Genomic DNA, 21506 nt, shown 5'->3' with positions numbered 1-21506 from the left:
GTGATTTTCTAGTCACGGTGTCATAAGTAAACATGTATCCATAAGTACATGGGGATAGAAGGGAAGAGACAAGAAAAATGTGAAGGGAAAAAATAAGAAAAAAGGAAAAAGGCATATATCCATCAAGTGTCGTGAACCCCGATTAGTTAGTCCGTCGCCTCACGCTCCCAGATTGAACCACCCCGTAGTCCACCAAACCATGGTCCAAGGGCGGGCTGACACAGAGTCCAAAACACCATGTGGAATATAAAGCACAAAAGAAAAGAACATTAGAAACATTACGTCGTCCAGTCGTGTCGAGTGTTTTGAGAAAGTGAAGCAACCAAGCAGCCGCGGGGAATAGAGATGCGGCAAGATCAAGCGCGCAGGGTATGGGGGAAGGTAGCATGCGAAGGGAAGGGGGTATAAATGGAGGAATCGACTCCAAACGGTGAAAGCAAAGATCGATCCAATCGAGAACAAGGGCAGGCGTAGCCGCCGAGAGGGCGTAAAGGTGTAAGCAGTAATACAAGCATTAATAAAGGAAGTCATGGACGGATGAGCATAGCTAGCCGATGGACATGCCGGCTCCGTAGAGTCAGATGCACCCGGCTAGAAGCCCACTGTTGTGCCCACGACAGCCAAGGTGACCTGCCAAGGTATTAGCGTCGAGCACCCAGCAATAACGGGGCCGTGGATACATACGACAATGGTGATAATCACCAGCCCCAGAGGGTTCATCCAACGGTTGAGTTTTCTCCACCACCGGGCGTTTTCGTATCGTCTTCTTTCCAGATCAAACAGTCGCATTCGAAGCGTCATTTCAAGCTGGGACTCCACGTCCGCCTCCGGAATTGTGTCCGGTTTCTTCGGGAGAGGGAGGAATGATGCGATTAACCAGGCTAAAGGCAATGGTAAGTAACATTCCAGAATGGGAGCACAAGGGAGACATACCCAGTGGAAAAACAAAGCCAACACAGAACGACCATACTTGGATATTTCTTCGACCAAGCAGAGGTTCCGTCCGAGAATCCAAGGATGGCGCGCCCCAAGTACCTTTCCGGGGATTGACAGCGCGTCGGTCGGGGAAAAGATGTGGAGACCAGCTGTGCCGAAGTCGATGACGGGATGCTTCCCGGCTCTGTGGTTCGGGTTCCCTTACCCAGTGACTCCGCGGGTCGCGCGGGTCAGGCTTCCACCGCACCTCTCGCATTTCGCTGGTGAACGTCCTCGCCCGGCTGGCGGCTGTCGGCAAACGGTGGAGAGCATTCGTGTGGGAGGTAGAGGCGCGCGCAGACGGTGGACGACTCGCTTCTCCTACAGACAAGACAGAATCCGCAGTTTGTTCGTCGGAACGATAATACATCTTAGCCCAGTTCGGCAGGATGTGAAAGGAAAAGCTTCCACTGGTGGGGGGTCGCATGTTGCTCCGCATGCTGCTCCGTCTCGACTCCGATGAAACGCTGCAGGGAACCGCCGGGTTCGAGGGACGCGCCGGCAAGCTAGAGATGTTGTCCATGTGCTCGTCGCCGTCCGAATCATTCACCAACCACATCGAAGACGATGTTGGCCTCTGGCGGACTAGCGCCGCAGAAGGCCGTTTGGGCTCCCCCTGGCTATTGTCGAAAGAATCAGCGGCGGGGGAAATGCTTCTAGAATCACATTCGGCCGACCACATGGAAGGGACCGTTGACAGGTGAGATTTGAAGCGCTCTGAAGAATAATCCCCCGTGGGCTCCTGTGGATTATGATCGGGTGCATCTTCCGAGGTTGACACGTCAACCCTAGAGCTCGACGATGACGGCGCTTGGATGGTCGGGTATTGGATGAACACCCCGCTATCGACGATGGCTTGGATGTCCGAGGGTGGTCCGCTACGTGATGATGAGGTGACTGAGCGTGAGTGGCTCCGCTCACGCGCCTGGATCGAGTTTGATCGCAGCGAAGGTGCCTGGTAGGGAGGGTTGGAGCGGACAGACTGCGAGCGTGAGCGCGAGCTGGATTGTTCCGAAGACGAGCCATGCGTCCATTGAGCGGCTCCGATATACCGGATCACCGTCCCCAACGAGTTTAACGAGGACAAGGAATTTGAACGAGTGACGGAACCCGGGTTCGAAGATGCACCCAGAGGAACGAAGTTCAGACTCGAGCTGTCGAGCGCGACGAAATTGGGGCTGGATGGCGGCCCAATGGGGACCACATTGGGGCTGGAGTTGCTTGAAGCAACGGTCTCCGGACCCGATGGGTTACGTGATGGGGTCTGCGACACGATCGTCTTGATTGTCGGGGCGGCCCTAGGCAGGGTATTGGGCTCCTCATCCGAGTACGCGGCGACGGAACCCTCATCCGATTTCTGGTCGGTCGGTTTGTGGTCGTGAGGCTCAGGGTCGGGAAATGAAGACTTGCTTGAAGACGGATCGTCCTCCCAGACCTGCGACGGAGTGTTGGCGGCATCGAACGTGGAGGACAGGTCCCAGGGATCGCTCAGCGACTGGTCAATTAGACTACTATCGGCGATGTGACTGATGTCCGTGGACGTGTTCCCAAGATAGTGGTCCGGCGCTTCATCGACATGGAAGCGGGCGTCTGGGATGAAATCCTGGCCTTTTCCAGGTCGCGGCAGGAGGATCTGCTCTGGCTTTGTCGGGTAGGGCGTGGCCGAGTATACGTCGGGTTCTTCCTGATCGTTGTACCTGTCGCTGACGGCTCGCAAGGATGCGGGCGGGGAGTTCTCATTCGTATGGGAGGGGCTGCGCTCGTGGAGAGCTCTCCGTTTGGGAGAGTTGGTTGTAGGGACAGCAGAGCGCATGGTGGGATGATTAGTTCATTATCAGTAGACCCCAGTATTAAGCTTGTAGGGAAAAAACAACACGAAAAACAGATAAACACGATAACACCAAGAGGATCGCACCCACGCGGATGAACACGAGGGAGGGGGGATCTAGAAGAACGCAAGCTAAAAGCGATGAAAGATCATCGACGGCTGCTTAATTGGGAAAGAGAGCGACAACCGGGACGGGGCCCTCAAGCGCAGTGAGTGGGGGCAGAGGGGATGTTTGTTGTGGTGGTGGTGGTGGTGATGGTTGTCTATAGAATTTTATGATGCAATAAAGAATGCCTCGACACAGCACGACGGGAAGAGAGCGGATAACGCTGTCCAACGGACATGAGCAGCCAAAAGAGAGTGGATCCGACAGAAAATGCCAGTAGTTGGATTAGCGAGTCATGTCGACCGGCGGGAACAGGAACCAGAGAACGAGAGGAAAAGAGCGTCTAACCCGAGACCAGAAAAGCACGGCAAAAACCCAGCCGTTTCCAAAAGAGCGACGAAGGACACAACGAGTGGAAGCAAAGGGATCACCATCTGAAACGACGACCTGGCCGTAGGTAATATTTAAAGGCCCCCGGACTTGACTTCGGCCCTCCAGCGGCGGTGAATGAGCGCCTGAGCCCCCCCCCCCCCCGGCAGGGAATCGAGATCCAGGGGTCTGCAGGCTGCATGCTCTAGAGCACCATTTGAAACCGCACGATTGGCGGATAAGGAATGGTCCTGCAGCTCCGTCGCTTGTCCACCTGCTTTGGGGACGACGCCCGCCTCCCAATTCGCCTGGCAAGTAACGGGGATCGCGGGATGGCCGCCAGGAGGGTCTGGAACTAGCAGCTCCTCTCCGGCTCCAGACGCTTCCTCGTCATCCTCCAAGACATACCGCGGATCGCCAATCAGCTCTAATAATAAGCCTCTTCATAACAATGCTTCCCGGGAATACGAAGTTGTGCTCGAAGCCTCGCCATGGTTTGATTCGCCGCGGGTTGGTCTAATAATATCCCTAGGCACATCCCAAACGAACTCAGACCATCAGTTCGACGATTAGGGGGACCGGGGCAGGCACTTCATATCCCCAGCCCACTGGGAAGTTGGAATCCATCCCCTGACCTTTAAAAACGCAGGAACGAGGAAAACGAGCACGTCGGTTGGTTGAGGAATAATTCCCACGGCTGAAATGCAAGGTCTCACAGCCGTACATAATAGATGCAGCGCATGTGCTGCAGGCACGACCTACTAGTAATCCACCCAGCTGTACGCTTTAGGACCTCGTCACATTTGGGGGGCCTTGGCTCTCCCAGCGGTCCCACGAGGCATCCGTTCCGATTGTGATCAATCCAAACGGTGGAGTGCGAGGCCTCGAGGCCCCGAGGCCCGAGGGAGCCTGGGAGGACGACAGGAACGGGCGATCGAGATCCACTGAGATGATGTGGTGGAGGGGTTGAGGTAGGCGGGCGATTCCAGAAAGTCTCATTGGCAGTGGCCAGGGGAAATTCGGACTTTTTGGCATTGGCACAGCCCAATAATAAGGGGCAATTGAAAGGAAACTTGAAAGGCAGAGAGCTAAGGATCATCCTAAGCTTGCCAACTCATCCCAAGTGGAGACTGTCAGGCCGGTTAGAACTAGCGAGGTGAGCTACCAGAGTTGCTTAATTAACCACTTTGCCCAAGGGTAACGATGGTGGGGGTGGTCGATGACGATTTTAGTCACGCTGATAGCGATGGAAAATTCCAAAGTACTAATAGAAACCCTGCGCCCATGGTTCATGGATGGGGAAAGATGGAGGTTCATATCCGAGGTCTCCGATCCGCCCACTGTACCCAAAGATCGAGCTCTGGTGGAGGAAAAGAGCGTCTCGATCCAAGGTCTGCCATGCCGAAATTGCCCACTTGCCGCCCGTGACCCCCTTAATTCATGCCTCATTCCCAAGGCATTTTATTCCAGCCGAAGGAGAATGTTACGGAGTCCGGGAATAATACATCCCCATCAACTCGAGACAATCCCCTCAAATCTCCTTCGCATACCGGGACTCCGTACGAGTCGTAATATCCCCATAGCACGGGAGATCGATCGATTTCTCGATCCGTGGTCCATGCCCTCGATGCATCGCTCTCCTATTAGAGTCATTCCAAGTTGGGCTTCACCGTCTACTGTTAGCGAAGTTTGTCTACCCAGACCCCAATTGTTGGTCGTGGATCCATCGAACCTGTAGCACACGAGCATCATCAGGGCTCCGGGTGTTGAATTCACGGCATTAAGACCACCACTATCTATCCCATGAACCTGGAATCCGCTGTGATGCATTTGTTGGTGGCGTGAATGAAGGACCGGACAATCTGCCACAAGAAACTGGGCACCTAAGTAGGTACGTGTCGGACGATGAAAGGTTCTAGAGCGCTAACCAGCCCTTCAGCCGCAATATGGAACACTCAAGGATAAGACCATTTCCATGGGGTTCTTCTCCTTTTTCCTTTAACCAGGGACGGAAGACTATAGTTAGGAGCCGCTGTCTGGGTGAATCATTATTAGCACGGGAAAAGGAGGCCGTAATATTCCCCCTTCCTCTTCCCGGGCCGAGGGCGGCTGAGCCAGGATTTGCGTCTTCATAGTTCATACATAGTACAGAAAACCTACGTACCAAGTAGGTAGTTTGAGTCAGAAACCAATTTACCATGATCAATTATCCGCCGGCGGGGCCGCATCGATATTACTCAACTAGACCGACCCCCTTTCAGCGGAATTCGATCCCGTGGAACAGGTGTTCGCGTGTAGATGGACCACAGTATTAAAGGTCCCGGGAAAAGGGTCCAGGACTCCATACAAGAATCGAGAAGCTGCATCGAAATCGGATCTTGGCGATGACGACGGGATCTCCCGGCGCAATGCTGGGTGTGAACTGTGGATGACGAGTCGGAGTTGGACAAATTGCGGAGCGGAGCGGAGCAACCTCTCTACACGGCAAATATGGGAAATTTGAAGGCCCTACGGAGTATGGAGTATATACACTACTACTATATACAATCTAGTAGTACTACTCTATTCTAGAGGCCCAGAACGGTTCCGTAAGGTCGGGTACTAGGTGCCGAGCCCTTTGCCGCACGAATATTTACAAGACAAACCCCTACTCCTATCCTACCTATCATTGGTTGTGTTATTCCACGGTCTTTGGATCAGACCTTGAGTCACCTTCGGTTCTTTCCCGGACTTGCATTCTCGGTCCAGTTGGAAATGTTCAGTCAAATTAGCACCGGAGACCGAGCCAGAAGTAATAGCGACTAAGGTTCAGTCACCTTCTTCACACTGTGTTTCATGGTTTACCAACACTCTAACACTACTGTTGTGGTTTCACCTACGTAAAGGCGGGATCTCTAAGCTCGCATGGAAGAGTGACGTGGAATGTGACATAAGATAAACCGTCTCTCTAGCATTCACATGCTGGAATATCCTCAGCTGACATGTTGAGGCGGCGAGCTAATCCAGGCGGATACTAGGAGAAATATATTCTAGACCTGGTTACGCCTGGGCACGGAAGTCAAACCTACTCGACACTCGCATTCATCCTAAAGGAACTACAGACAGCTCCAGAGTCGTCACAGCAATCCTTTGGAAAACAAACATTCAAACCGATGTTGTCGCATTGCTCAGTCTCGCCGTCGATCTGGACGGTAGGTCCGCTAATCCCCATTGGGCGATGCCGATCCGCCGGTATGACTTCAGACATCCGATAAATAAATCTTGACGGATAACCCGTCACTCCCAGCTCCTCAATCCGTCAATCCACAAATCCACGCCAGTCAATGGCGCAATATCCTCTTCGCACGGCATAATGATTATATGGCCAATATGCAATCCATATTACGTTTTCGATTGAGCCCGATTCGGTCGGCTGTCACACAAGCCCGATGGAGGTGCGCACCTCGTCCGATCCTGGCACCGACTGTTTCCTCTCGATACGCAACAACCAACGCAGCTGCAACAGCGATCTCTAAGAAGCTCGACTTGCGGGCCCTGGATAAAAAATGGCAGGAGAGATGGCACACGGATGCCTTGAAATCCCCTATCAAGGCGGAGGCGGACGCAAAACCCAAGTCATACATCCTGTCGATGTTCCCTTACCCGTCGGGGACTTTACATATGGGGCATCTCCGCGTGTATACAATCTCCGATGTACTGGCTAGGGTTTACCGGATGCGTGGGCATGAAGTTCTTCATCCAATGGGCTGGGATGCGTTTGGCTTGCCAGCGGAAAACGCGGCAATTGAACGCGGGATAGACCCAGCGGAATGGACGCAGAGTAACATATCGAAGATGAAGGAGCAGCTGCGGAGTATTTCGACATCTTTTGATTGGGATCGGGTATGTGTGGTTGTGCAGGCTACATGGGGGTTTGCCTTTCTGACAATTGGGTTGATGAACGTAGGAACTTGCGACGTGCGCACCGGAATTTTACGAACACACCCAACGGATATTCCTTATGCTCTACGAGAAGGGTCTTGCATACCAGGCTGAAGCGGTAGTCAACTATGACCCCGTGGATAAAACGGTGCTGGCTAATGAGCAGGTGGGTATTATGGCGTGGACTACATACGGGATTTACAAGGCTCACTCTTGATCCAGGTCGATGCCAATGGCTTCTCTTGGCGTTCGGGAGCTAAGGTTGAGAAGTTGAAGCTGAAGCAATGGTTTTTCCGTATCACTGCCTTCAAGGAGATGCTTCTGAAAGATCTTGATTCCTTGGCGGGCGGCTGGCCGGAGCGGGTGCTTTCCATGCAACGAAATTGGCTTGGGAAATCGCAGGGTGCAAAGATCAAATTTCCTGTTACTGTTGGGAGCAATACTGGGGCAGACATCGATATAGATGTTTTCACCACCCGGCCAGATACCCTTTACGGGGTCGAGTATCTCGCCCTTTCTCTCAACCATCCAATTGTGCTAGAGGCCGCAGAGAAGGACCCGGAGCTGCGCAAGTTTCTGGACACTGCCGTGTCCCTTCCGCCCGATTCAAAAGCTGGCTATAGACTGATTAGCGTCACTGCTTCCCACCCTCTGCACGTTATTGACAAAGAGAGCCCCCATGTTGCTCGTCAACTACCCGTATTTGCAGCGCCGTACGTCCTTAGCGACTACGGCGAGGGGGCAGTGATAGGAGTGCCAGGACACGACGCCAGAGACCTCGCGTTTTTCAGAGACAACGTGAACCCCGATTCCATTACCGTCGTCGTTGAACCTCAAACGGAGGATGGGCCCGGCGCTAGCATCATTTCCTCTGCTGATGCGAAGGCTTTCACGCAGGAGGGTTATTTGAACTCACTGTGCTGGAAGTACGAGGGTCTCCATTCTCGCGAGGCTAAGAAGCAGATCGTCACCGATCTGAAGCAGGTTGGACGCGGCGACTTCATCGAGCAATGGAGACTCAGAGACTGGTTAATCAGCAGACAGCGCTACTGGGGTGCTCCCATCCCAATCATTCACTGCGGTGATTGCGGCCCTGTACCTGTTCCAGCAGACCAGCTCCCGGTCAAGCTGCCCAAAATCGAAGGCGACTGGCTGAAAGGCAAGCGAGGAAACCCTCTCGAGTCATCGCATGAGTGGGTGAACACGAAATGTCCTAGTTGTGGAGGCCATGCTAAGCGGGATACGGACACCATGGACACATTTGTCGACTCTTCGTGGTATTATCTCCGATTCTTGGACCCGGCAAACAAGGAACAGCCGTTTTCGCCCGCGGCAGTGCGACCGGTCGATGTCTACATCGGCGGCGTCGAACACGCGATCTTGCACCTGCTTTACGCTCGATTCATCTACAAATCCCTCTCCCAGTCGGAATTGTTTCCAGAAATAGCTCGAACCAGTGACGTTGCGACGCCGTTTGAACCATTCAAGACTCTCCTCTCCCAGGGTATGGTCCACGGCAAGACGTACTCGGAGCCGTCCACAGGTCGATTCCTGCTCCCTTCCGAAGTGGATCTTTCCAGGCCCGATAAGCCGCTTATCAAGGGAACCCAGATAACACCGACCCTGTCCTTTGAGAAGATGTCCAAGAGCAAGCACAACGGTGTCGACCCGACTGGATGCGCATTGAAGTACGGCGCCGATACCACCCGTGCCCATGTTCTCTTCTCTGCCCCAGTCAGCGAGGTCCTGGAATGGGACGAGACGAAAATCGTGGGCATTGAGCGTTGGTTTGGTCGCCTCTGGAAGCTGGTGATCGATGCGCAGCAAAGTCTGGCGTCGTCCTCGTTTACCCTGAAGCGGGAAGATCTAGGTGCTTCCTCCGGACATGCGACCGGTCTTCCCAGCTCTTTACAAGCCCTGAGCGACAGCGATGCGAACACCGTGCTTTCCACCCACCGAACCATATGCTCCGTCACCAACTGCATTGAGAAGAACCCGTACGGGCTGAACACCGTCATCTCCGACCTGACAAAATTGACGAATTCCTTGTGGTCATCGGCACCCAGCTCACCGCAGGTTCTCTATTTATCCATCTCCTCTCTGCTCCGGCTTCTTTCTCCCATTGCTCCCGCGCTGGCATCTGAATGTTGGGAGATCCTCAATGATCCCGTGACTGCGGGGAACTCCGCCGGCGCATCCACCAGTGTCCCGGCCATCTTTGACTGTCCCTGGCCATCCCCTCTTTTGAGTTCCGAGGACGTCGACATTCTGTCTGCGCGTGGCGGTCAAACCGTTGCTGTCCAAATCAATGGCAAATTGCGGTTTACGACCACGATCCCCCGGCGGCTTTCCCCCACGACACCAGCCGAATCCAACGGCACCGCCACCGATGAACAAGACTGGATCATCAGTCGGATACTGGAGACCGACGAAGGACAGTTGTGGCTGCGGAAAAAGAACGATTGGGAGAAACGGAGGCGGGTGATTGTCGTCAAGGGCGGCAAGTTGGTCAATATCGTTTTCTAGCGCGGTCATCCAGCGTCTGGAATCCTGTTGTAAATTATAAACCGCGAAAGCCTGTAGCTATAAACTTTTTCTGCATGTATACTAGACAAAGCCAAATCCCCTCCTTGAAGCGGCAGTTCCAACACGCAGTCGGTTCTGGCGATACCTTTGGGGAGAAATTGGCCAACCGGGCCTGTGAATTTGGGGGAGGCCGTTCGCCCGCCGACGATGGCGCATTTCCTGATCAGTTGAGTTCCGTGAATCCGGATGCCGTGGCTACCCTGCGGGCAAAAAAGTTGGGGCCAACGAAATCATCGCGTGATGTGGCCGGAAGGGCGACGCGCCGCTCGGATGAGGAGGTGGAGACGCTTCCCCTCATGGGTGCCCACGGTGATGTAGTGTTGACAACGTTGACAGGGAGCGGGTCTCCATTTTTGAGACGATGTTCGCAACCCCGAGAAATCTGGCTCGGCTGAAACACGGGGGTAGCTCGGTGCGTGGAGGGCAGTAAACTGAGGCATTTCATGCGACAATGGTCAAGCTCGAGCTGGGTTTATCTGCGGAGAGTTTTGGACAGGATTCGGGGCTGATTGCGGAGGAATCCGCAACCCTTCCGTCTCACTCGGACTCCCCTGCGGCAGATAAGATGGATCGCAGTGACAGGCCTAGAATGCGAGGGATCACGCTATCAACGGCACTCGAGACTCCGAGTCTGGTGGTTGAGTAGCATTCGATTCATCTGGGATGGCCAACTGCTATTAGGTGTCCGATTGGGGATGAGGAGTTTCCCCTCATCGAGTCCTTCCGCTAGTCTAGATCGGGAATAGTGGGTATGCCGGCGCATCCCCTCGTGAGGGGAAGGCTGAACTATCCGGATTGGGGATAATGCGGGGCAGACGACGCCTTGAAACCGAAGGAAGCAGTAATTCTGTCCGCAGATGGCTGGATTGAGCTAAAAGATCCTTGTCTCTGGCATCGATAGGCCATAGGGCGATATCCTACTAGTGGAACAGGGGCAAACAGGCAGGTCCAATCTCCCCCAAGTCCCCTGCCGATGGCAGGGCAGGTTTACCCGTGGTTTCCGTCTCGATCGTTCTACGTACTCCGACATAGCTCCGGGAGCCAGTCCTGTTCGGCCCTGGCTCGGGTTCCCCTCACCGGCCATCCAGCTTCCAGGCTGGCATCATGTCAGCCTCTCGCCTTTCTAGAACCCCGCATGGACCTGGGACCCCCTGCACGAGGGAGATGAGCGCCTCTGATCAAGGTTGGGGCTATTGGTAACTGATAATGGTAACTGGTAACTGAGATAACCCCGTATTGCCCATCAAATGTGTCAACTGCCCTAGGTGGGTTACAAGCTTCGACGATGTCAATCCATACGAACCCAGAAAGACAATACGGAATAATAGGCCTAAGTTTGCTAACTATTACTAGTCTTTCCCGCGTGCGGAGTACAAGGTGTCCGAACCGTCGCCGTGCCGATGCAAAACAGCCGCCGGGGCGGACGATCAGTTCAAGTCAGTTCAGTCACTGGCGGGTGGGGGTTTGACCTCCAACTCTGGCTGGAAGTTCCACCCGAGGTTCCATCGAGGTTCCCACCCTCCTCTTCCTCCTCCCTGGCAGAGCCCAGCGCTTGCTGTCCATACTCCATAGTCCCTAGTACTCCATGGATGGAGTCCGTGATGGAAACATAGCCACCGAGGGGGATCGTAGTGCTGCTCAAAAAAAAAGAGGACCCAGCAAAGTCTATATATTGGGCTAAATTCCCCGTCTTCCTGGTGTCTTTCTCCTTCTCCTCATCCTCCCCATCAACCCATCTCAGCATCATACTTTGCTCATCCTCCGCTTCTACCAAGGTTATCTCATCCGTCACCGCATTCGGTAGGCCACCCCTGCAGCCCTCCTCCCATCAGCATCTCCTGCCTGACTGGCGGTTGATTGCTGGGATGGCCTGTTTCTCCACATTCGCCCGTCTCCCCGCTTTCCCCTGTTGCCGTTGTCGTTGCTGCTGCTGCTGCTGCTGTTGCCTCTCATTTGGTTTCTCCGAATTGCAACCCGATGCATCCAGTGATGATCCTACTTCCACGTCTCCAATCTGGATTATATTTAAATGACAAGCTGACCCTCCTGTCCTAGGATCCCATCATCATCAACATCCAGACTTCCATCTTCATCCCACATATCCATCTATCTCTATTTCATTAACTCATCTTCAAAATGGTATTTATGCGCTCTTTCTCCCGCCAACTCCGGCGCCCTGCTACCTCGCTCCTTTCCACGAAAGGAGCTTTCGCGCCTGCGGCCAGCAACCCATTCCGGGCTGCTCCTTTGGCGAACTCGATTGCTGGTGCACGTACGCTAACCGCCTCTGCGAACTTACAGGGCAAGGTTCTTATGGTCCTCTATGACGTAAGTACCCGAATAGCTTCCCCGGCCTCGCCAAGAACAACCCCCCCAGCTAACCCAGACACAACAGGGTGGTGAGCACGCCAAGCAGCAGCCCGGTCTTCTGGGTACCACCGAGAACGAGCTGGGCTTGAGGAAGTGGCTGGAGGAGCAGGGTCACACCCTGGTCACCACCTCCGACAAGGAGGGCGAGAACTCGACCTTTGACAAGGAGCTCGTGGATGCCGAAGTCATCATCACCACTCCGTATGTGACCCTCTTTTACGGTTCCACTACCAAAGGGACTGCCGCTGACTGCTGTACAGCTTCCACCCCGGCTACCTGACTGCCGAGCGCCTGGCCAAGGCCAAGAACCTCAAGATCGCCGTCACTGCTGGTGTCGGTTCCGACCACGTCGACCTGAACGCTGCCAACAAGACCAATGGCGGTGTCACCGTCGCCGAGGTCACCGGCTGCAACGTCACATCCGTCGCTGAGCACGTTGTCATGACCATCCTGACCCTGGTCCGCAACTTCGTTCCCGCTCACGAGCAGATCCGCCGCGGCGAGTGGGACGTTGCCGCTGTCGCTAAGAACGAATTCGACCTTGAGGGCAAGGTCGTCGGTACCGTGGCCGTTGGCCGTATTGGTGAGCGTGTGCTGCGCCGTCTCAAGCCCTTCGACTGCAAGGAGCTGCTCTACTACGACTACCAGCCTCTTAAGCCCGAGGTTGAGGCCGAGATCGGCTGCCGTCGCGTTGACTCCCTCGAGGAGATGCTTGCTCAGTGCGACGTTGTCACCATCAACTGCCCCCTGCACGAGAAGACCCGCGGTCTGTTCAACAAGGAGCTCATTGCTAAGATGAAGAAGGGTAAGGCACCCCGGATTAACTGGCGACTTCAGACGCGAAGACTAACTCGCTCGAACAGGCTCCTGGCTCGTCAACACCGCTCGCGGTGCCATTGTCGTCAAGGAGGACGTCGCCGAGGCTATCAAGTCTGGCCACCTCCGCGGATACGGTGGTGATGTCTGGTTCCCCCAGCCCGCCCCCGCCGACCACCCTCTGCGCACTGTCCAGGGCCCCTGGGGCGGCGGCAACGCCATGGTCCCTCACATGTCCGGTACCTCGATCGACGCCCAGATCCGCTACGCCAACGGCACCAAGGCCATCCTCGAGAGCTACTTCTCGGGCCGCCACGACTACCGCCCCGAGGACCTCATTGTGCACGGAGGAGACTACGTTACCAAGGCCTACGGCCAGCGTAACAAGGCCTAAATGGCAGAATGAGATGATGAGCTGCATGGATCGATCTGTTTTTTGTCGGCCATTTTTCCTTATGATTAGCCCATGATACCTAAAATACACACCATCACTGTTAAAACTGATGTTCCTCTTCCCTAACTCTAATCTGGTCACTATAGATAACTACTGTAGTCTATGCGTATCGAGCCCCTCCCGAGATCATCCAAATATCTTCCCTATCGCGATTACCCCTCTACAAGTTGACACTAGAAACCGAGCACCAGAACCCCAAAGTAACCCAACAATTGGAGACTAGTAGTCTTTCCACTATCTAGTACAAGCTACAACCCCGCAGATCCTTCTAGACACCCACCCTTTCATCTACCCCCATCTTTCTCCTATCTAGTATCTACAGCCTATCTACCTACTATCCTAGTCTCCTAGATAGTAGATAAGTACTCTGTAGTCAGATTATTGTGGGGCGCCGATCCCCAAAGCTTGACAACTCAACAAAACCCCCAACCACGGATCAGTACACGTAGTGATTGCGTCTTCGTATTCTCGCGTATACTAACTACCTAGGTATCTTTATCCACATGTAGATCTTGGGGATAAATTGAGTTTGGTTAGTTCGGGGGATATACTCTTGTTGGATTAGGGGAGGGAATCTGTTGGGTTCGCGCTTTGGGGTCGGTACTAAGTTAGTTCGTTTGGATGGGTTGGGGGCTATTCACTAGTACTAGGTATCTAGGGATTTGGAAGAGTGTCGGTAAAGAAGGTATCTGCCTTACTGGGGTTGTTTGTTTGGGGTTATTGGGGTTGGAGTAGGTAGATGCTTAGATGATGTGGTTGGAGAAGGAGGAGGTACCTAAGTAAGGGGCGGTAATTTTATGTAGGACGGAACTGAAGGTCGGACATCTACTTGGTTGTGTCGTGCATTGCATTGATTGTGCAGATGGTGGCATGTAGGTCTTATGTATGTCTTGCTGGCTGCTACGGTGAGTCTATCGAGAAGCAAGGCCTCGAGAAGCACAGGCGCAGTTGATAAGGTTCAAAGCCAGAAAATTCTTTCCTTTGTCTAGTGTTCTATTTCCCACCCTAACGCCTATATAACTAATTTGTATGATATGACATATGCATACACATGTTGGATCAGCGATGTGATTGGACATGCCCCTCGTCGTCGCTGTCGTCCATGAATCCCGCTTCGAGTTCCCGACTTAACCGACTTTCCGCATCGCCAGCTGTACTGCGTCGTCGCTCGAGCGCTTCTCGTCGCGTCGGGTCCATGTCCATCCCCACCATGATCTCGCCTTCCTCCTCAAATATGCTGATGTTGTCGTTCTGCCCATCAAACTGCGGCTGTCTCCAAGCCGAGGGGAGAAAGCGTCGCATCAACGCGTCCGCAATGCGATCCCGGAGTGTCGTGGTATGCGCGGAGATGGTGTGTAGCGGGAGGTACTGCGAGTACCTCTGATGGTACCGGCGGAAGAAGGGGATGATCACAAAGGAGAAAAGGAGGTAGATGGTTAGGGAGATCACGGCGGGAACGATGATGGTCTGGAGAGAGTAGTAGTTGGTTAGAACGAGTTCGAATTCACAGAGAGGAGAGGGGACAGACTTTGGCAAAGTTAGTTGCGGAACCCATTGTGATGCGAACGCTGGCACCCGGTGCTCAGCTCGTCATGTACGGAGTAACAGTCTCAAGAATACAAGACAGGCAGTAGGCAGGCAACAGCCGGAAGGAGGCGCGGACCACGGCGGCGCCAAGTAAACCAGGGATCCCCGATTAACAGCGGAGGCCTGGCATGGCCTGCGACGGCGCTGGAATGAGCCCGATAACCGCGGGTAGGCGGGAAATACAGATACTGACAGGCAGACCGACGCCGGTTAGTTGGCTGGAGCCATCTGACAGCTCCAACGGTTGCATTCCTCCGGGGATGTCTGCGGCCTTGACAGCGCCACGTGATCGGCGCTACGCGGCGTGGATTCCTGAGGCAGTGGGGAGGCGGAATCACGTGGGCCAGCCGGTCCCTACCGCGTTCTAGAGCCGCCTCAGTGCCCCCCCCCCCCCCCCTGATGCCCGTGCTTCAAGTCCTGACGTGCAAAAAGACTCCAGCCACTAAAGCCCCGATTCTGGGAGTACCAGAGTAGGATAGCCCTACTGGGAGCCGTCACCCACAGACCGCTCCTTTGACTACCATCCTTGACTGCGCTTCTCGTTCCGGTTGTTGGAAGAAGCCTCTCGATTTGGTGGCATTCCCCCCCCCCCCCTCGTGCCAACGCTGCTCCGCAGCGGCTATTAATTAGTGTTAGTCAGGAGTGCCTGGAATAAGTTGTCGCCTTGAGGCAGAGGTGATCGTGGCCCAAGCAGAGATTGAGAGCGACGGCAACTCGTCCGTGTACAAGCCCCGACGACCGTGAGCGACAACCTCGACGCACTTGCCCAGCGATTACGCTCATGCTGCGCCCTGCATCTCCCCAGCGACGTCCGTCAAGATGCCAACCACCACGTCCGCGCCTGACAAATCGAGACAGACCTCCGCTGGCAAATCGTTCTTCGGGAGGAAGTTGCATAAGGAGAAGCCGGTAGACGATCGGTACGATGCCCACGGCGGCCTAGAGAGCCTCGCGCCTCCTGGAAGCGCCCCCGGGTCTCGCTCTTCCCGCCATTCCAAACGGTCCTCCGTCCAGTCCATGGATTTTTCCACCGACATTGATCCAGCGGCACTCTCCATGACTGCGGGTGTCATTACCTCCATTCCATTTGAAAGTCTCCCCGCCGACACCAAGTCGCCGATCCCGATCGATTATCTGTCCAAGGCCGAAACATCGCCACGCAAAGAACCGTCTCCGAACCATCTCGCCAAGGGAGGCAGCGACTTCCACCAATATCCCGCCTGGAACCCGGCCAGTATCCGGGACAACAACCCCTATTCCCACCCCACCGGTCCTCGCCCGCCACCGCATTCGTCAAATTTAACCATGGCGGGAAGCTCTTCTGGGGACAAGGGTGCTCGATACCAGCAATGGGGGCGACCAGGAAGTTCGGCTGCCAATACGGGGTTCAGTCACAACTCTTCTTCCACGGTAGATTCCTCGGCGCATTCCCGAATATCTTTCGACCAGGCTAGTGTCCACTCGTCGCTTTCGTCCAATACCCGGGACACTCGGGGTTCGAGCTATTTCTCATCAGATGGTTCTTCACGTACGCTGACGACCTCGCATTCCGCCGACCGCAACACCTACTCGTCCAATGGCACATCCAGCCGACTATCGAATGCACAAGCTGCGTGGCAATCGGCCCAGGCATCGCAACCTACAAAGCCACCGACCAACCCTGAGCAATACCTGACTCGCCCAAGGGACGATCGGGTCGTGGACCAGCTGTTCCTCGAACTGATGCAGAAGCGAGGCTGGCAGAATCTGCCGGAGCAGGCTAAAAGGCAGATGCTTGCGTACCCAGCTTCGAAAAAGTGGACGCTGGTTCATCAAGATCGGTTGACGGAGATACAAGGTGAACAAAAGCGGCGGCAGAATGCACGGCAGACCCATGGTCATGATGGACCAACAGGGATTCTGGAGCGGGCTGATGAAGAGGGAAGTCCGGAATGGTATGTGAAGAAAGTAATGGATGACTCAATCACGTCGAAACAATTAGCTAGTCTGAGCGTCAGTCTGCGGACCCAACCAATCAGTTGGGTAAAGGCTTTTGTCGAAGCACAAGGCCAAATAGCCCTGACGAATGTTCTTTCCAAGATTAACCGGAGGAAGGCTTCAGGCCCCGTTCCTGCGCCCCCGACGGGCGACAAAGATTTGGATCGTGAATATGATATTGTCAAGTGCCTGAAGGCCCTGATGAACAACAAGTATGGTGCAGATGATGCTCTTGCTCACCAGCAGGTCATCGTGGCTCTCGTGAGCTCGCTGTTGTCTCCCCGGCTGAATACAAGAAAGCTGGTCAGCGAGGTTCTGACCTTTCTTTGTCACTGGGCCGAAGGGCATGGGCATCAAAAGGTCCTCCAGGCTATGGATCATGTCAAGAACCACCACGGAGAGACCGGGCGCTTTGATGCTTGGATGCGTATCGTGGAGGTGACCATCGATGGCCGTGGAAAGATGGGCAGTATGGTGGGTGCAAGCGAGGAATATCGCAGCGGTGGCATAGGCATGGAGAACCTGCTCATGGAATATGCGGTCTCAACTATGCTCCTTATCAACATGTTGGTGGACGCACCGGAGAACGACCTGCAGTTGCGTTGTCATATTCGCGCGCAGTTCATCTCTTGCGGCATTAAGCGTCTCATGACGAAAATGGAAGGCTTCCAGTATGAAGTAATCGATAAGCAGATTGAGCGATTCCGAGAAAATGAAGCCATCGACTACGAGGATCTCCTGCAGCGTGAGAGTAGCAGCGTGAAGGATAGCATCGAGGGCGAGGTCAAGGACATGAGCGATCCTCTACAGATAACAGACGCTATTGCATCAAGGATACAGGGTACTCGAGCTCATGATTACTTCCTCTCTGCTATGCAACATATGCTTCTTATCCGGGAGAATTCCGGAGAGGATGGCCTACGCATGTACCAGCTCGTCGATGCCATGCTCAGCTACGTTGCCATGGACCGAAGGCTACCAGACCTGGACCTCCGGCAAGGGTTGACATTCACCGTACAAAGTCTCTTAGACAAGTTACATACAGATTCCGAGGCAAGACAGGCTTACGATGAATCGTTGGAGGCTCGTCAGATCGCGGAGGCTGCCTTGGCGGAGCGTGATGAGATGAAGGCGCAGATCGAGCTGGGTGCAGATGGTCTAGTCAAGAAGTTGCAGAAGCAGATCGAAGAGCAGACCGGCATAATCGAGCTTCAACGAAGACGGGAGGAAGCAATCCGGGCTGAGCTCGCCGATGTACAAAGGCTGCGTGCCCAGGAGTTACAACGCAACGAGCTGGAAACTAGAGAGCTCTACCTGATGCTTCGGGACGCCCAGGATATCGCCGCTTCAAATGCCAAGAAGAACAACCTAGCGGAAGCAGATCCATCGCACATGAGAGGAATTCTGGACCGCGAGAAGCTCCTGGAGCGATTGGAGATGCAGCTCGAACGGACCAAGACACAGTTCAAGCTGGAGGGCAAGGTCTGGGGCCAACATGTTACTTCGGACCGGCTACGTGAACTCCGCGAGCAGATGGACGGTGAGGCCGAGCCGAACAATGATTTCGAGGAGCATGCTCGCCAGAACGTTCCTGCACTGGGATCTGTCCATCGGAAGCGGAGCCATTTGCCCGGCATGGAGAGGGATGAGCTCGAGGGCCAAGCGCAGGAGGGCGAAGTTGATGAGAACGGAGAGATTGTCTATGAGAAGGCGCGTCTTGTGGACCTTCATCGACCCCGACTGAACTCCAAACAGGCGAACGGCCTCCTCGGAGAGATTGCCTCGCGCGTCCCCAAGATCGACGCTGACGACAACGAAATGAGTGCTGCTGTTCCGGCGGGTGTTGAAATTACGGCGCTTGAGGGCGGTGCTGCCGTTCTTACCGGCGGACCCAAGATCGAGGGTGAAACCGAGAAGCCGGCGGGCAAGGGCGTGCCCGCTCCTCCGCCTCCCCCGCCGCCGCCGCCGCCGCCGCCGCCGCCACCTCCTGCCCCAGGAGCCGTGGGAATCCCTCCTCCGCCTCCCCCGCCTCCTCCCCCCCTCCACCCGGCGGGGCTCTTGGGATTCCTCCCCCACCCCCTCCGCCGCCTCCTCCTCCGCCGCCTGGAGGCGCAGGAATCCCCCCACCTCCACCTCCACCTCCCCCTCCTCCCCCCGACGGGGCTCTTGGGTTACCACCCCCACCCCCTCCCCCCCCTCCCCCTGGAGGTGCAGGATTCCCGCCGCCGCCCCCCCTCCGCCAGGGGCTTCGTTTGGTGCCCCCCCTCCGCCGCCTCCGCCTGGCGCTGGCTTTGGAGGATGGCGAGCCAACTACATGGCCTCTCAAGCCCTCCCTCACCACAAGACTGCTCTTATGCCATCTATACGGCCTAAGAAGAAGCTCAAGGCCCTCCACTGGGAAAAGGTTGATGCTCCACAGGTGACGGTGTGGGCGTCTCATGCCCCCACCGCTCAGGAGAAGGAGGAGAAATATGTGGAGTTGGCCAAGAAGGGTGTTTTGGACGAGGTTGAGAGGTTGTTTATGGCGAAGGAGACCAAGATCTTTGGAGGCAATGCAGCAGCCAAACAGCGCAAGGACAAAAAGCAAGTCATTTCCAACGAGCTGTCCAAGAATTTCCAGATCGCGATGGCGAAGTTCTCTCAATTTCCTGCCCAAGACGTGGTGCGGATGATCATCCACTGTGACACCGATATTCTGGATAATCTGGTCGTCATGGAGTTCCTGCAGCGGGATGAAATGTGTACGGTCCCAGAGAATGTCTCGAAGTCGATGGCGCCATATAGCAGGGACTGGACGGGCCCGGATGCTGCCAGTGCGGAACGTGAACAAGACCCCAACGAGCTCACGCGAGAGGACCAGATCTACCTTTACACAGCATTCGAGTTGAACCATTACTGGAAGGCAAGAATGCGCGCTCTCGGGCTGACCCGGTCGTTTGAGTTGGATTATGAGCACATCTCCGCCAAGTTACAACAAGTCGTGAAGGTCAGCGAATCTCTGCGGGATTCTGTTTCTCTCATGAACGTTCTCGGTCTGATCCTGGATATTGGTAACTTCATGAACGATGCCAATAAGCAGGCTCAAGGTTTCAAGCTGAGCTCTCTCGCCCGTCTCGGCATGGTCAAGGACGACAAGAACGAGACCACTTTCGCAGATCTGGTTGAGCGAATCGTCCGTAACCAGTATCCCGAATGGGAGGGCTTCACGGACGAGATCAACGGGGTCATCGCCATCCAGAAACTCAACGTGGATCAGCTGCGGACGGATGCGAAGAAGTACATTGATAATATCAAGAATGTACAAGCCAGCCTGGACGCCGGAAACCTGAGCGACCCCAAGAAGTTTCACCCCCAAGATCGCGTTAGCCAGGTTGTTCAACGGAGTATGAAGGATGCTAGACGGAAAGCCGAGCAGATGCAGCTCTACTTGGATGAGATGGTGAAATCCTACGATGACATCATGGTCTTCTATGGTGAGGACAATGCCGACGAGGGTGCCAGACGAGACTTCTTCGCGAAACTGGCTTCCTTCTTGCTGGAGTGGAAGGTATGTTTGACTGTCCATATCATTCCCAGTCTTCTCGCTAACCATGATTTGTGCAGAAATCCAAGGAGAAGAACATTTCATTGGAAGAAAGCCGGAGACGCACTGAGGCGTCGTTGGCTCGCAAGCGGAACATCAATGCTAGTCTTGCCAATGGCACTCCGTCGGCTGGTGATGCGCCAGCGTCACCAGCTACCAGCGGGGCCATGGATTCGCTCCTGGAGAAGCTGCGCGCTGCAGCGCCCCAAGCTCGGGACCAGCGTGACCGCCGCCGTCGTGCTAGGCTGAAGGAGCGCCATCAGATCCGCGTCGCTTCAGGGCAGAAGATGCCGGATGCCGAAACCCCTGACGGTGGTAACGACGCCGAGGACGACGGCAGTGGTACCCAGGCGGGCAACGACAACAACAGCGAGGCCAATCCCACCGAAACGGGCCTTCTCAGCCCTCCTCTTCTTGAGGCGGAAACCCCCGAGACTGCGAAGAAGGACTCCCAGCATGTGTCGGAAAGTGAAGATGTTGCGGATCGCGCCGCGAGCATGCTGCAGGGTCTCCGAGACAACGTGGACAACGACCGACTGAGGAGACGAAGAGAAACCGCTGAAGAAGAGCGACGGAAGCGCCGGCTACGGAGACGAAACGGAGCCACCAGCACCAGTAAAGACAACACGGAGAACTCTGCTCCTACATCTGTGCCGGAGCCGATCTCGCCTCCCAGAACCGACTTGGAGCCGGACGATGCCATCCCCCAGCCACCTCTGACGCCGGCAATTGTGGTGTCCCCAACTGCAGACCAGCAGCTCCGGTCACCCGGTGACGATGAGCTGATGGAGGGCTCGCCGTCGAGCAGATCCATCGAGTAGGCAGGACGTGCCTCTCTAACCCTTTCCCTCTTTATTTCATTTCATTTCTTTGGCACTTTTTATCCTTGATCTTTTCCTCCTTTCTCGAAAGGAGCGTCTTCCCCCTCTTTCCT

General features: G+C 55.0%; 7 protein-coding genes across 7 annotated transcripts; 4 read left to right on the top strand and 3 right to left on the bottom strand.

The window, feature by feature from the left end:
* Positions 1-92: 92 nt before the first annotated feature.
* Positions 93-680, bottom strand: BO94DRAFT_259438 (uncharacterized protein). The gene has a single exon (XM_025606477.1). The coding sequence runs from the start codon at positions 529-531 to the stop codon at positions 160-162; it is 372 nt and encodes a 123-aa protein (XP_025462939.1). The 5' UTR covers positions 532-680; the 3' UTR covers positions 93-159.
* Positions 490-2983, bottom strand: BO94DRAFT_259429 (putative serine-rich protein). Its single transcript, XM_025606476.1, has 3 exons — positions 934-2983; positions 685-881; positions 490-630 (listed from the first exon to the last, which is right to left on the bottom strand). The coding sequence occupies exons 1-3, from the start codon at positions 2786-2788 to the stop codon at positions 592-594; spliced, it is 2091 nt and encodes a 696-aa protein (XP_025462938.1). The 5' UTR covers positions 2789-2983; the 3' UTR covers positions 490-591.
* Positions 2984-4405: 1422 nt separating this feature from the next.
* Positions 4406-5104, top strand: BO94DRAFT_259418 (uncharacterized protein). The gene has a single exon (XM_025606475.1). The coding sequence runs from the start codon at positions 4498-4500 to the stop codon at positions 5014-5016; it is 519 nt and encodes a 172-aa protein (XP_025462937.1). The 5' UTR covers positions 4406-4497; the 3' UTR covers positions 5017-5104.
* A 1263-nt stretch (positions 5105-6367) lies between these two features.
* BO94DRAFT_501723 (leucine--tRNA ligase NAM2) lies at positions 6368-10090 on the top strand. Its single transcript, XM_025609439.1, has 3 exons — positions 6368-7160; positions 7225-7365; positions 7422-10090. Exons 1-3 carry the CDS (start codon positions 6639-6641, stop codon positions 9723-9725), a joined length of 2967 nt encoding a protein of 988 aa, XP_025462936.1. The 5' UTR covers positions 6368-6638; the 3' UTR covers positions 9726-10090.
* A 1703-nt stretch (positions 10091-11793) lies between these two features.
* fdh (formate dehydrogenase (NAD+) FDH1) lies at positions 11794-13414 on the top strand. The gene is made up of 4 exons (XM_025612711.1): positions 11794-12113; positions 12181-12356; positions 12416-12960; positions 13019-13414. Exons 1-4 carry the CDS (start codon positions 11922-11924, stop codon positions 13363-13365), a joined length of 1260 nt encoding a protein of 419 aa, XP_025462935.1. The 5' UTR covers positions 11794-11921; the 3' UTR covers positions 13366-13414.
* Positions 13415-14389: 975 nt separating this feature from the next.
* On the bottom strand, positions 14390-15261 carry BO94DRAFT_539486 (uncharacterized protein). The gene is made up of 2 exons (XM_025612710.1): positions 14954-15261; positions 14390-14892 (listed from the first exon to the last, which is right to left on the bottom strand). The coding sequence occupies exons 1-2, from the start codon at positions 14978-14980 to the stop codon at positions 14485-14487; spliced, it is 435 nt and encodes a 144-aa protein (XP_025462934.1). The 5' UTR covers positions 14981-15261; the 3' UTR covers positions 14390-14484.
* A 570-nt stretch (positions 15262-15831) lies between these two features.
* On the top strand, positions 15832-21393 carry BO94DRAFT_550358 (formin sepA; the record flags this gene model as incomplete). Its single annotated transcript, XM_025613490.1, has 3 exons — positions 15832-19159; positions 19233-20536; positions 20593-21393. 3 exons carry the CDS (start codon positions 15832-15834, stop codon positions 21391-21393), a joined length of 5433 nt encoding a protein of 1810 aa, XP_025462933.1.
* Positions 21394-21506: the final 113 nt, after the last annotated feature.

This window comes from Aspergillus sclerotioniger (assembly GCF_003184525.1).
Source record: "Aspergillus sclerotioniger CBS 115572 chromosome Unknown BO94scaffold_36, whole genome shotgun sequence".
Lineage (NCBI taxonomy): Eukaryota > Fungi > Ascomycota > Eurotiomycetes > Eurotiales > Aspergillaceae > Aspergillus > Aspergillus sclerotioniger.
Note: the sequence above shows the minus strand (reverse complement) of the source record. Positions and strands in the feature narration are given on the sequence as shown.

Excerpts from the sequence above, each read along its gene's own strand:
- BO94DRAFT_539486 (XM_025612710.1), bottom strand. The coding sequence starts at position 14,980 with ATGGGTTCCGCAACTAACTTTGCCAAA. Across the intron at positions 14,893-14,953 it reads CCGCAACTAACTTTGCCAAA|ACCATCATCGTTCCCGCCGT; the intron begins GTCTGTCCCCTC and ends TACTCTCTCCAG.
- BO94DRAFT_501723 (XM_025609439.1), top strand. The coding sequence starts at position 6,639 with ATGGCCAATATGCAATCCATATTACGTTTTCGATTGAGCCCGATTCGG. Across the intron at positions 7,161-7,224 it reads CATCTTTTGATTGGGATCGG|GAACTTGCGACGTGCGCACC; the intron begins GTATGTGTGGTT and ends TGATGAACGTAG. Across the intron at positions 7,366-7,421 it reads CGGTGCTGGCTAATGAGCAG|GTCGATGCCAATGGCTTCTC; the intron begins GTGGGTATTATG and ends CTCTTGATCCAG.
- fdh (XM_025612711.1), top strand. The coding sequence starts at position 11,922 with ATGGTATTTATGCGCTCTTTCTCCCGCCAACTCCGGCGCCCTGCTACC. Across the intron at positions 12,114-12,180 it reads TTCTTATGGTCCTCTATGAC|GGTGGTGAGCACGCCAAGCA; the intron begins GTAAGTACCCGA and ends CAGACACAACAG. Across the intron at positions 12,357-12,415 it reads GAAGTCATCATCACCACTCC|CTTCCACCCCGGCTACCTGA; the intron begins GTATGTGACCCT and ends ACTGCTGTACAG.
- BO94DRAFT_259418 (XM_025606475.1), top strand. The coding sequence starts at position 4,498 with ATGACGATTTTAGTCACGCTGATAGCGATGGAAAATTCCAAAGTACTA.
- BO94DRAFT_259429 (XM_025606476.1), bottom strand. The coding sequence starts at position 2,788 with ATGCGCTCTGCTGTCCCTACAACCAACTCTCCCAAACGGAGAGCTCTC. Across the intron at positions 882-933 it reads TGGCTTTGTTTTTCCACTGG|CCTGGTTAATCGCATCATTC; the intron begins GTATGTCTCCCT and ends CATTGCCTTTAG. Across the intron at positions 631-684 it reads TGGTGATTATCACCATTGTC|GTCACCTTGGCTGTCGTGGG; the intron begins GTATGTATCCAC and ends ATACCTTGGCAG.
- BO94DRAFT_259438 (XM_025606477.1), bottom strand. The coding sequence starts at position 531 with ATGACTTCCTTTATTAATGCTTGTATTACTGCTTACACCTTTACGCCC.